Source organism: Callorhinchus milii, unplaced genomic scaffold (assembly GCF_018977255.1).
Source record: "Callorhinchus milii isolate IMCB2004 unplaced genomic scaffold, IMCB_Cmil_1.0 Scaffold1, whole genome shotgun sequence".
In the NCBI taxonomy this organism is placed as follows: Eukaryota; Metazoa; Chordata; class Chondrichthyes; order Chimaeriformes; family Callorhinchidae; genus Callorhinchus; species Callorhinchus milii.
The window spans coordinates 48,006,046-48,019,462 of NW_024704742.1; the positions used below are offsets into that span (position 1 = coordinate 48,006,046).

Consider the following 13,417-nt stretch of genomic DNA (forward strand, 5'->3'; position numbering starts at 1 on the left):
AACACACCAACATCATTGACCAAGAAGCTGTCTCTTACCGTCCTAGGAAACACTGCCAAAGAGGTCGGTTTTGTGTTGCAAGCTCTGAATCCTTTGCACCAAACAGCTTAGCCAAAAGTCGAACAACAGCCAGTCGCTCTTCTCCATCATTACTCTGGGAAAACAAGCTGACATGAGCATACTACATTGAAGAATGGCTCACCTTCTGAGTACCAAAACATTACAAATATGACTTCAAAGAGACCTCAAGAAGCACGGGAGGTTGAAGTTTGAAAAGAACAATCTCACTGTCATTCAATTGTGTGCTACAGGGCCACAAAGCTTCCCAGGAACCCAGTGACATGACTATGCTCTATGCTATCCAGATGCCAACCTAAGGCAGTTCTGACCAATCACGATCATGGCACATAATTCATCAGCCAAATTCCTCAGCAATGAAAAAAAGTTACAACACTTAACTACAATTCAAATACAACTAGTGAACTCAAATACAACTAGTGAACAACAGTGGGGTTGGTCGGTTTCCATTGTATACAAATGTTCATTTCTAAGAATCCTAATTTAATACACAACAACAACTCTCACTCATATAGCGCCCTCTACGCAGGGTAGCATCTCAGAGCGTTTAACAGTGGTGGAGCCTGACTCCGAGCTAGGGGAGGGGGTAGGTGGCTGTAAGCACAGTCGAAGAGGAAAGTTTCAGGCGGGACTTGAAAGAGAAAGGGGGAAAGGCAGAGGGATTGAGGGAAAGTGTTCCAGAGTTTTGGGGCGTAGTGGCTGAAAGCACGACCTTCCATGGTGGGGCGGAGAGTGCGAGGAATGAGCAGGAGGCTGGTGCCAGGCGAGCGGAGGCGCCGGGTAGTGGATTGGGGAGCAAGGACATCGGAGAGATAGGGAGATGCCAGGGAGTGAATGGATTTCAACACGAGTGTGAGGATCATGAAGTCAATCCATTCGGTGATGGGGTGTCAGTGGAGCCTGGCCAGAACTGACGACATCCGCAATTCTTACCCATTATCTAACCAGGCATTCTCGTATAAATAAGCTTCGAGTAGGGAAGTGTTACCATGGTAAAAATGTCACTGAACTTGTGGTTTAAAAACTCATGAGGTCGAGGGAATGTTTTGTGGTAAGCAAACCTTTATTTTGCTGTATTTTTACCTAAACACTCAACAATGTTTTTTTTTCTGTTTTTTTCCATTCTGCACAGCCTCTCTGTGTCATTTGCTTGCATAGCTCAGGGATCCCCACCTTCAATTAAATTCACTCCACTGGAAGCTGAGCCACCCAGCATTTATATTGGGAAGACAAGCGCTCTATTAAAACAAACATTGCTGGGCAGACTTTCTAAATTATTTCTTCGCAGGCAAGTGGCTTAGAAACTGAATGGGGGCGACCAGCAATAGTCGGCAGCTGATTGCAGCGGGGAGTCTTGGCAAGCACATTTAGAATTCATGGGTTGGGATTGGACCATGCAATTTTGGGGCTGGTGGAAAGGAAACGAAAAGTGATTCTGTTACTGCCTAAAAAAAAATGTCTGTTATAGGTGAAGAAAGAATATTGACCAGGAAACTGATCCAAAACTGCTGGACACCACAAAAGTGCATTATGGCAGAATATTTCAGCATTCTCTAGGCTCAATGTCTCTCAGGTGAACCACATCAGGCCTGGCCAAAGCATCCATATCTAGCCTCAACAGGGGTGACCATCCCCACCCATCAGTAATATCATTGAGTTGCCTAGACTTCGAGGAGGCAGATCCAAGACAAATTGGAAAAATTAGGGCTTCTTACTATAGGTATAAAATGTATCTGGTACATATCTGCATGAGGGAGGGGAGCGGGAAAGTACTTTGTACAGAAAGCACCACCCTCAACTTTCCTTTGCCTATAAAATAATTATACAGAGAGCCACATAAAAACACCACCAACACCACCAAATTACATTTGTATAGCGCCTTTCACGTCGGGAGGACGTTCCAAGACGTCCCATACAAAATCCACCCACTTTCAACTTACAAGATCAGTTGTAAATTTAAACAAATGAAAACGAAAGCTAACTATCGTAACAGCTTCTTATATTCAAACAAACAGAATTTTAATAAATTGTTCCTACCAATTAATTAAATAAATTAAGCTTAGTTCTGAACTGAAGCTCAGGTATGCAGCATATACCTGTCGTTCCACAAGATCAAAACTTACCTTGAGTTTAAACTCAAGTTGCGGCATAACTGAGAGCAGCAGATGAGGATCAATAGCAAAAAGCTCCATAATCAGATCAAAGACATGTTCAGACAAATCGCTGACAGATGATTTCCCAAGCACCAGGACCTGATTGAAGAACTAGTCAAAACAGAAGTAAGTCAGTTAACAATAAAAATGTAACGATAAAAATCAGAACAAAATGATTCTGCATTCAATAAAACAGCACACTGCTAGGCTATCTTTCCATTCCAAAAATATTTCTAAAGCAGTCAAAAATTTTGAAATACAATTTGAGGTCTACAGTTTACATCTATATTTAAGTGATTTACAGATGATATGATGGGAATAGTCATAAAAGTAAAGAAGTCAGTTAATTAAAGCTCACTGTGGAACCCAGCAATACGTTATTTATAATTTTCTGAAAATTATTTGGAATTCTTTTCATGGGGTCTTTTTTAATGTTAGGCCAATCAAAAAAAAAATACACTTGCATCAAGGAATTAATAGCTTTGGATCTGTAATTTAAGTCAAGAATGTCAAAAAAAGAAAGTCAAGAAAAGCTTTTCCCCTTTGAATGCTCTCCTTCATATAAATCTCAGAAGTTTCTGGACGTAAAATAAATTATTTCCCAAACCTTATGCTTCTTACTCAAAACCTCAAATCTTTTTAATAATTAGTCAAGCGCATAAGTTGTATCCCAGAACTTTTACACCCTAGCAATACCATTCTTTTCAATCAGTTCTAAAGTTGGGTCTTCAATGGACACTACAACAGACGTTTAGTAAGAACTGGGTTAACTTGAGTAAAGGAAACGCAGCTTGAATAATTTGGTGGCATTTGATCAAATCATATATGGAACATAGCTTGTTTGGAATTGCTTGATGCATTCCATAGTAACTTAAACATGCGAGGCCAAATGTTTTACATTTAACTTGCAGCGCAGTCCGAAACGAAGAAATCCACTTTTGCATTTCCCTACAATACAAATTTACATTTATATAGAGCTTTTCACATTGTAAGGCCATCCCAAAGCGCTTAACCAACCTGGATGGGCATCCCATTCCTATATTACTTTAGAACGGTAGAATATAGATACAGATATTATGTCACTGCAGTACTGTTATTTTGATACTTACACTGGCAATACATGGTTCAATTGTCTGTGCTGTTCTCTTCAGCAGTACTTTAGCTAGATCATAAGCTTGTTTATTCATATTCTGAAACAAAAATAGTTGCCATGTTTTTTATTACATAGGTATCAGTTAATAAACTAATAATCCTTGCATTTGATATAGTAGCTTATTGTGTCTTCTGAATGAGGCTGCATTTGTTTACAAATACAGTCCACTATACTTGACAATAAAACACGTGAAGTGCTCAGTTGGGATCTTATGTCATACCTGATCTACCGTCTACATCAACAGGATATTAATGGTTTAAGGGTCCAAACAACTATGTTATCTTTGGTGATGATTGTGGGGCTAGCAACAAAATAACTGAAGAAAGAGGTAAAGAAAAAGAACATTGAAAGCTTTAGAAATAAGGATTTAGCTGATATATTTAATACTTTTCTTAGTGCAAATGAACTGAATCAGTTTGTATGTTCCAACTGATGATAATGTATATGTAGTACACCTACAAGATGACAATGTTCTTGTTGCATATTAGCACACTGGAAATTGTTTGATGCTGTGGTTTGCTAAAGGAGCCCTGGATCATCTTCTCCATAGATTCAAAGGTTATTTATTGCCTCTTCAATGTGCGAGACAACAGCAGCTATCTTATATTTACAGGTAAAGTTGCTGAGATACATTTGTCATGCTCTGAAACCAAAAAAGGTTTTGCAATGTAAAGAGCAACAATATTTTTATTACATTTCATGCAACTTGGGGACCCAGGGACAATCTGTGCAGGCTGAAATGCATGTTTTCAGATGCTTTCCACCTGTCTGGCTGAGGCACATAGCCACTGATATGTTGAGCCCTCCATAGCAACAACTATTTCAATGGGAGTTGAAAAAATTATTTTTGCACACATATTTTAAAACATATTAAGCACATTGAAATTGTTTTAAAGATGAAATCAAACCTTGTGTGCAGGAATAAGGTTGATTAGAATGGAGTCCAGCAGGTCCTGAGTTACTCCATCTCCTTCCATGATGATAGAACTCATCAAGTCCAGCATGTGCATCTGAACCTTCTGATTATGGCTATTACTGAGATAAGAATAATTTGAAATGGTTAGTAATTAGATTCATGGCAACTTCAATTCAATGTAGTAATCCTCTTTTCCAAATCAGGTTTCTCCTCTGCACACTACGGGTCTGGAAAAAGAACAGCACACTAGGGGATTGGTAGAGCTGTTTTTTTTTGGTTCCCTGAAAATGTCTTTTGTTGGGAATAAGGTTTACAAACTTCAATAGGAAAATATTTTAAAAATTCCCAAGCACACTACATGGTTGGTGGAGCTGATATTTTTGGGTTCCCCAACATTTTATTTTGTAGGGAATAGAGAATTAGTTTGCAAACTTCAAGAAGTAAATGTTCAAAATGTTCCCAAGTATTGAAATGCATGCAATTTTTGCTTTTGAGGTGCCTTTCGTTAGAGTTACTAGGTGAAGAAAACAGCTGACTAGTTTTCCTACAACTTGCATTTATACAGTGCCCTTCACGCAGAATAGAGTTTCGGAATCATTCATGGTCCTATCAACACATCGACAAAAGGCTACACATATGCCAGGGCAGCAGTAATGTGTTGCTACTTATGGTAAACGGCAAAGTATCCAATAAAACTTGAAAATCATGGTTTGTAGACATTTTCAATTACCCTGTACAAAGCTCTGCTCCAGTTAGGCATCAAGGAAAGTGGAGGTTAAATTGTCTACCAAAAGTTACTATTTGTGGTTTCTGCTTTCAGACAGACAAAGGCAGATTATTCAACAATATTAGCAGCTTTTCTTTCTCTGAAATGAATGAGTTAAGTAAACCAGGGAACTGAAAGAGTAAATGTGTTTAATATTAACACAATAAATAAGGAATAAGAAGAATAATCCTTGCATTTGATATTGCATCCTATCAAGTCATTGAGATGTCTCAAAGTGCTTCACAGAATACCCTGTAAAGTGGATTGACTGTGTATTTTGTGAACGAAACGCGCAGCCAATTGCGCCCAGCAGTGTACCATAAACTGTCATTGATTGAGCGACCATTTTTTTTACCCCTTAAAGTGATCTGCCAATCGCCTAACAACCGGGTTCCTCCTTCCTGCTAGGTAAACAAAGGTGTATGGGATAAGGAAAGTTGCCCAAGAGAAGAGGATGAATTGAAAATGGACTAATAAACACCTTAGATTTTTTTTCTGTTTTTTTATTTACTTACGTAAATTCAGGTAGAACAAAACAAAGGGATGTACAAGAACAATTTACTCAGTCTGGCCTGTTCCATTTTCTAAATATCATCAACCCAAGTCAGATCATCTCTCTCCCCTACCATATCCTCCTTGCAATCAAAAACCTATCTAATGTCTCTTTGAAACCGTCCACAATACTTGCCTTAATTTCCTCCTGGTCAAATTGTTGTACACATTCATTATTCTCTGCATAAACCATCTTAATTTCCATTTACCTTTCCCCTCTGAGCTTGAGATGACTTGTTATGGGCATTTCCAATGTATTAAACAGGCTACCAGAATTAGTTTATATCAGTTTTTCCCCGTAGGATTTGGAAAACCTGAATAAGATAATAGTAATCCTTGCATTTTGATAATGCGCCTTACCACGTCTCCAAGTGATGTTTTGACATTTCTGAAAAACGTAGGGCACTGATTTTGACTATGTGTCTAGTTTTATCCAACCAATTTTTAACTACTGAATTGATCTTTAATTACAGCCATTGTTTACAATTGGTCATTTTGGAATTGACCTGCAATCACATCTTGTGAAGTGTAGATTGTGTAGGAATTAAAATTAAGGTGCAAGGCTAGGACAACACACCTACTTGATAACAATCGTTTATCTATCAAACTTAATATGGATTTCGGTTCTGATGAAGGGTCGTGGACCCGAAACGTTGACTCACTTTCCTTTCTCCATGGATGCTGCCTGACCTGCTGAGTTTTCCCAGCTCTCTCTCTTTTTGTTTAACATGGAATTTGCTTATCAAAAAAAAATTCACAGAAAAGCTTGGTTTGTGTGTGAGCAGGCATCAGATTGCATTCTTCAAACTCACTGGTAGAATACCAAAATTACAATTCTAACCACTAGCATAATGATATAATGAGCCCTGGATACAATATACAACAAGCTTTTTTTGAAATTAGGTTTGCTAAGCCACTTTGAATTCAGAACGCGAGCAGTTTGTTCTGTAATGCAATGACATAAATTTGAAGTGACTTGGAACACGAGCGGGACAAGCATACACTTAAAATCAGGAGGCTTCAAGCAGGACCAAAGAATTGGAGTCCATTTCTTTCCTCTCTTTCCTTCTACCTCCTTAATTAATAGATATGTGGAACTCAACAAAAGCAGCAATGCAATAAACACGAAAAACTTCAAATACTGAATAAATATCTTAACATGTAAACCGAGACCAAGAAAAACAAACACTACTACTGAGTGTTGAAATGGATGTGGAGCGAATGAGGTCAGGATTAAATAGTAGAGATGTAGGAATGAATATAATGCAGCACTTACGTCAAGAACTTTGGGGGTTTAGGGAGGAGAAGAGTAGGTATTAGATGACAATTGTTCAGAAAGGGAAAAGTGGGAAAAGGAAGCCAAGTGGAATGTCTCCAGAGGTCAAGCTTCCTTTCTTCTCACCCTTCTACCTCCCTGAAGAGCAGCCGGAGAGCACACACAAGGGGAATGTTATTTTGTGTCAGCCTGGCACAACGGTGGCACCACTAGAGTCAGAAGGTTGTGGGTTCAAGCCCCACATTGGGACTTGGAATCAAATTGCCTAAGATGACACTCCAATATAGTGCAGGGGGTTTGCTGCATTGTTGGAGATGTCGTCCTTCCGATGAGACTTTAAACTCGGGTCCCATCTGCCTCTTCAGGTGGACATTAAAGATCCCATGACACTATTTGAAAAGAGAAAGGAGTACTGGCCAACAATCCCCCAAATAAAATTGGTCACTTATTCCATGACTGTTTGTAGAGCACTGCTGTGTGCAAAACTGGCTTCTGAATTTCGCCCACAAAATAGACACTCCACTGTACAGTATTCTGTGAAGCGCTTTTACACATCTCGACAATGTGATATGGCGCTATATCAAACATTAAAAAAAATGTCTCTGATTCACCCTGGTTTCCAATGGCTGTTTGTAAGTGAAGTTGAACACATAAAGCTTATTATTGCATCTAGCAATGTACCTGATCCAAGCTGAACTTCGGAGAACAGCAGGGCTAACAACTGCAACAATTCTATTGTACACAAAAAATTCACAGGGAAACAAAAGCTAATAAATATTTCAAAATACCAGAACAATTTAACGAAACAAAGCTCAATTTAAAAGCATGAAACCGTGCACTGTGAACATAGTACTTAAATATCTTACTTAATGACCGAGAAGAGGGTTCTGAAGAGCTGTATGAAAATCTCATTACAATCTTCAAGCTCAAAACAGATGTTATAGGACTTCACCCATGCCAGGTTCTGTGGAACATAATAAAATTATATTGTTTGTCATCATTATGAACTAAAAAAATCAATCTTTAGTACAAAATAGTTGAATAATGGACAACTAGCATTAACTACAGATATCTATGTGCTCCCAAGTTAATATGTGGGTAGGTGAAACAAATTCAAGCAGTTCATCTCCTATCTCCTCTTGTGTAAAAACTAATTAGTGTCTGTAAGTTATTAGAATTTAAAATGTAATCTCCATAGAACCATAAACATTTACAGCACACCAATAGTCTATTCGGCCCATTTCACCTGTACTGGCTCTTTGAAATTCTATTCAGTCCCATGTGTCTGCCTTTTCTCCATACTCCTGCAAAGGAGATATTTTTAGATATCTATTTAGCTCCCTTTTGAAAGCGAATATAGATTCTGCCTCAACCAATTCTCTCAGCAGTACATTTCACATCCTAACAACTCTGAAAAAAAATCCTCCTAATCTCCCACTTTGCTAATTATCTAACACTGTTGCCTCCAGTCATTCACTCACTGATGAGCAAAAATAATTTCTCCCCATTGACTATCAAAACCTTCATAAGTTTCAAGATCTTTTATCTGGTTTCCCTTCATCTTCTCTATTCCAATGAAAATAGGCACAGTTCCTTCAGTCTCTGTTTAATGAGGACATTTAATTTCTTCACAATCACGTGCTGTACTTGAATCTGATTCATGCTTCAAAGTTTAAAATGAGCTCTCAGATGTAAAACATCATGAAATCTTTGGGTTCTCTAAAACCCAGGAGAACCTCATGAGTAACTCTGATCATAAACAGCAGCTCCAACTGTTATCAAAAAACACCTGTTACGAAAGCTTAGTGGATGTGACTTCTCTTTCAGATGATCAACCTACTATGCATTTGCAGTAGTTGTAACAAAACCACAGCAACAGACTCTGCTGAACAGCACCAATTTTCTGATTAAATCTGATGCATCGTATCTTTTGATGAATATTAAGAAACCACTTTTACTAGAATTGGCTGACAAAAGAGCAGCAGGAAGATTGTTTTATGCCGAAAAGGAGTGCTTTTACATCTGACAGTTACGGCCCAGTTCAACAGAACCAATGGGAAGCATCTGGATCCTTGCCCTCACCCTCCTCACGGTCAACTTCCCATCCTACCTCTGGGTATGTTGAGCATCTTAAATTCTCCTCTCCAGCTCGGTCATTGGATGTTTTTAATGCTGGGGCTCTGCTTTCAACTTTAGGCCATACAGCTTGTTCCCATCCTTCAATATTTCCTTAATATATACTTTTCATTCAAGTAGCCAACTAATAACATGTAGAATGTTGCCTGCTTTCTGGCATATTTATAGGTCATACCCACACACAATTGTACAAATGTAATTTTGTATTGCTTTTTGGCATATTTAGCTTTTTTTGCATTTTAATAGTGGCTATCAGCTGCTGATAAGATTCTAGTCTCAGAACTGAGTCTATCTCCTTATTTTGGATGTGTTTTTCACTGTTTTTATACTGTATTTGGAAATTAAAAATAACCAGTTTGATAAAAGAACAGATGAACCACAATAAACCACCTGCACAAGTAAAAGGAGGTTCTTTCATTTGCCGAGGTCCCTAACCGTCCTGCAAAACAATAATGCTTGCGTATGCCATTTGTTACTAAAATATTAAAAACATGATACCAGAACAGAACATAAAATTCCAGTTCACAAGACAGTATGGGATGAAGAAGGCCTTTCGGCTTATTTGATCGCATCCTTCCAAAATACCCAAGCCAATGGCTTTCATGACAGCATCAAGCTGCTTCTTAAATGCGTACCAGCATTAACTTTCCTTCCTGGTAACCATTCCAGTCATTAATTATCCACTGCTTAAAGAAATACCTTATGTCCCTGTCTGGAAATTGCCGTTTTAGAATCCCGAATCTGTGCCATTTTGTTATGCTACCTTGGCTTACCTAAAGTATTCCGAGTTTACTTTGTCTTTACTAACTCTGACGCTGAAGAATCTCTTTTCAAGCCCCATCCAGTTAGAAAACTCATGTTTTGAACATTGGAGATCATCCTTGTTGGTCTTCCCTGTACCTCCTCTGGGGCCTGAACAGTCCCTTAAACTGTTGCAAGTAGAACTGTACTCCAACTGCAGCTTAACAACAGCACTAGCTGATTACAGTGTACTGCAATATAGGCTGAACATTTTAAGTACAAATGTATCATTTTGTTTCCACAGATACTGAAAGAATAAAGTTACCCTACAAATCGATGTCTCTTAAATGAAAACCAAGACCCCAATAAATGTTGACAATTCAAGAAATGATTAGATTTGTGTCGTGGTAAAAATTAAACTGTTATGAAGATGCATGACTAGATTGAGTCTTCTCCAATTATGCAATTCTAGTTACCTAATCATAGGAAGGAAATGTCAATAAAGGTGGGCCCGTTTGTTCTCTTTGACAGAGATTGAAATGACCTATTTAAAGTGTTCAAGATTATGAAGGGATTAGTAAAACTGCTAGAGCTGCAGGCAAATTGTTTGCTCTGGGGAAGGCTCTCATTAAATACCAGTGGCAGAAATTAAAAGTAGCAGCATAATGTCAGACTTTTTTTAAACAAACAATGGTCAACGGACATGTGGAATATGACGTGAATAGTATAAATGGGTTCAAAATAAAAATAGATTCTGGAGGAAGTTTGGGTTTTGGTGAGAAGGCAAGTAGAAACAAAAATAGTTGGGGCTTGTTGGATCTAATAACCTTTTAAAGATTTTAAAATGCTAACTTTTTTTTATTAGCAGAGGATCAATTACAAGGACAATGGGTTTCATTTTAACACTCTTAACCCCGAAATCTTATCTCATAGGCTTACCTCTAACAAATAAAAATATCTGTTGAACTGTGGACTTTTCGTATCTTCCAATCCCTTCAGCTGCCGTGTAATGAACATGAAAATGTCCTGTGGATAACACCAAAAATTTACCAATGGACAATTACAATTACACTGGAGGCCGGTTAAGCCTGATACATCTGCTTAAGCGGGGACAGGCGTTTTGTCCAGCTTAAGGGGCGTCCGAGGTTAGTTGAAATATCATTCCCATCCAGCAGAGGAGCACCATCAACACAGCATTATTAAAATACGAAATGATGTAATTTCACTTGAAGCAATGTTGACTAACCAAATAGAACACCAAGTATTTTAACCGAGGAGTTAAAGTTAAAATCCTGTACTTTCACAGAATACAATATAATTACCTTTATTTGGCTGTAAAGTACCCAGCAATTTCCTCCCTCCCATTGCCATTCCCATTGGACGGGAATGGGACCAATTAGCAGTGGCGCTGAGGTGATCGACAGCTTTGTGGCACTCCACCCACTCGCAAGTGGCTCAGCTGTCAATCAACCTCAATACTCCTCTCCGTTGTTCTTCCCTGTTCCTCCGCCCTTTACTGATTGACAGCCCAACTCCAGCCACTTGTGAATGGCTGGTGTCTGTTGTCAATGAATCTTAGACGCCTCCTATTTCCATCCCGGAGCCCTTCGTGGTTGAATGGACACACATAAGGCCTGAGTGAGTACATCCAGCGGCAACCAGCCTGGCATTTTGCTCGGATTAACCAGATTTTTGTCTGAGTCAACCGCATTATTTAAAAAGGATACAAATGAGTTGGAGACGAGCGTTTTGTTCGATTTACCTATCGTCCGGGGTTAACTGTTGTCCGGCTAAAGTGGATTCCATTGTAGTTAAAAATGACGTAAAAATGAGTTTAAATCTGAATTCTTCTATATATAAAATCCCAAAACTAAAACATTGAAAACAATTTCCACAGACTTCTGTAATTAATGTTTCAATGCTGTACAGCTTAAGAGTAAAACACAGTCTAAGTAAGGTTTGCACAGAGATTACATATTATAAAATGCATAATGTATATACTGTGGTATGTACTGGGTACAGCAACTTATTCACTGATTGACTGTAAAAAAAACTCCTGACCCAAATTCAAATGAAATATGAGATCTTGTTCCAGAAATAAAAGGGTGTGAGACTCCTAAAGGTACTAATTTAGCAAATTCAGATGCTATGCTTCTCTATCAGGACAAGAGGCCTCTCAACTTCACAACACAAACTGAGTGAAAAACTGAATTCCAATAAAAGGATTTGAGGGAATGAGCTAGTGGCTGATAGCTAAATTTAGTAGGAATAAGATTGCTTCAAATATTAATTCAGCCTCCTCACAGCTTTCCAACCTCTCTCACCCAAACAAAATTAGCTATCAGCACCAACTGTTTATATAATTATTGTATACTTCAATATAAGAGCACCTTTCATTTATTTTTGATGAAAATATTTGTTTAAATAAAACATTAAACATTTCTCTCATGATTGGGTAAATACAGCTCAGCTGGGTCGAATGTCTCACCAACCATGTTTATAGATGAGAAACATTAAAATCATGTTGTTGACTGTTTCTGCGCACGCAGTCCGTTGGCTCCTCTTCCTACACATAGTTCACTGGAAATGATGTCAGAGGTGACCTGGAAGTTGGCCAATTTTTAGAGCAGAAAGTCAGCTCGTCAGTGACAGAAACTAGATCGACAGGACTTCTGGTTAGTGCGGGGCCCTTTAAGTAACCCAGAGTTGTATTGAAATCTGCAGTTGTCTGATTCTAAAATAACTGCTGTGTCTCTTTCATCATGCCATAGACCATCCTGAAAAGAAATCCAGCATTCTCTGTGTTAGGGTATGGGATTCGAGTAAGTAGCTCCAGGGAGAAGCTATGGAGCAGTGCCTTGGGTCATCCTCCCAATTTGAAAGGTGCTATATAAATGTAATTTTATATTGTATATTACATATGGTCACATTGTGTCCTGACATTTCTGTGATTCTATGACTAAGGATATGTATTTAAATACAATCCTGTTTGTGGTGAAATTGCTCTGATTAAATGAAAATTTCTAAGCAGATCTATCCTGATCTATTAACTGCACGAGATTCAACACTGTAATTCTTGTGTAAACCTATGCTGGTGACTCTCCTCCCTTCAGATCCTAATCATACAGTTGGCACAATAGCATTGAGTATGACATAATCGTAACAAATTATCTCTTGCTTAGAATTAAATTGTTTGACAGAAAAAAGACATAGAATTATTATATATTTGAATGCATTTCAGAATATTATTTATTATTCTGCATTTAGATTTGAATTACAGATATAAAGACGGTTCACTTTATTATGGAGAAAACATTTCAGAAATTCTCTCTCGATGACTGCCTAGAATAAAATAAAGCAACAATTTTTTTTAACAGCAGCAACCACTCAGAAGAGAAGAAAAGTGGTGCTTGAACTCAATCATCATGGAATGTGTAGCACATGGGTTTATACCTACAATTTCTAAATTGTTTGCTGTAGTCAGAAACGTACAAACAATTTTGTATTACTCTCATGTAGAGAGCTTTTGCCAAGAACAAACGTTTAATTATATTTCCACCCAGCAAACGTTGAGTACTTTTCAGTTTTTAGTTCAGGAATGATCTATGGCATGAAGGGAGAAATACAGCAGATATTGTAATATTGT

The 13,417-nt window shown here is 38.1% G+C and overlaps 1 protein-coding gene across 1 annotated transcript in view; it reads right to left on the reverse strand.

Moving 5' to 3' along the window:
* The window catches only part of pds5a (PDS5 cohesin associated factor A), an 81,607-nt gene that overhangs the window by 41,983 nt on the left and 26,207 nt on the right, over positions 1-13,417 (reverse strand). Inside the window, exons 3-8 of the mRNA XM_042340190.1 lie at positions 10,711-10,797; positions 7,761-7,858; positions 4,293-4,419; positions 3,341-3,421; positions 2,202-2,342; positions 39-154 (exon numbers count right to left, since the gene is read on the reverse strand). Coding sequence (XP_042196124.1) covers positions 39-154; positions 2,202-2,342; positions 3,341-3,421; positions 4,293-4,419; positions 7,761-7,858; positions 10,711-10,797 — 650 coding nt within the window. The remainder of the gene's footprint in view (positions 1-38; positions 155-2,201; positions 2,343-3,340; positions 3,422-4,292; positions 4,420-7,760; positions 7,859-10,710; positions 10,798-13,417) is intronic.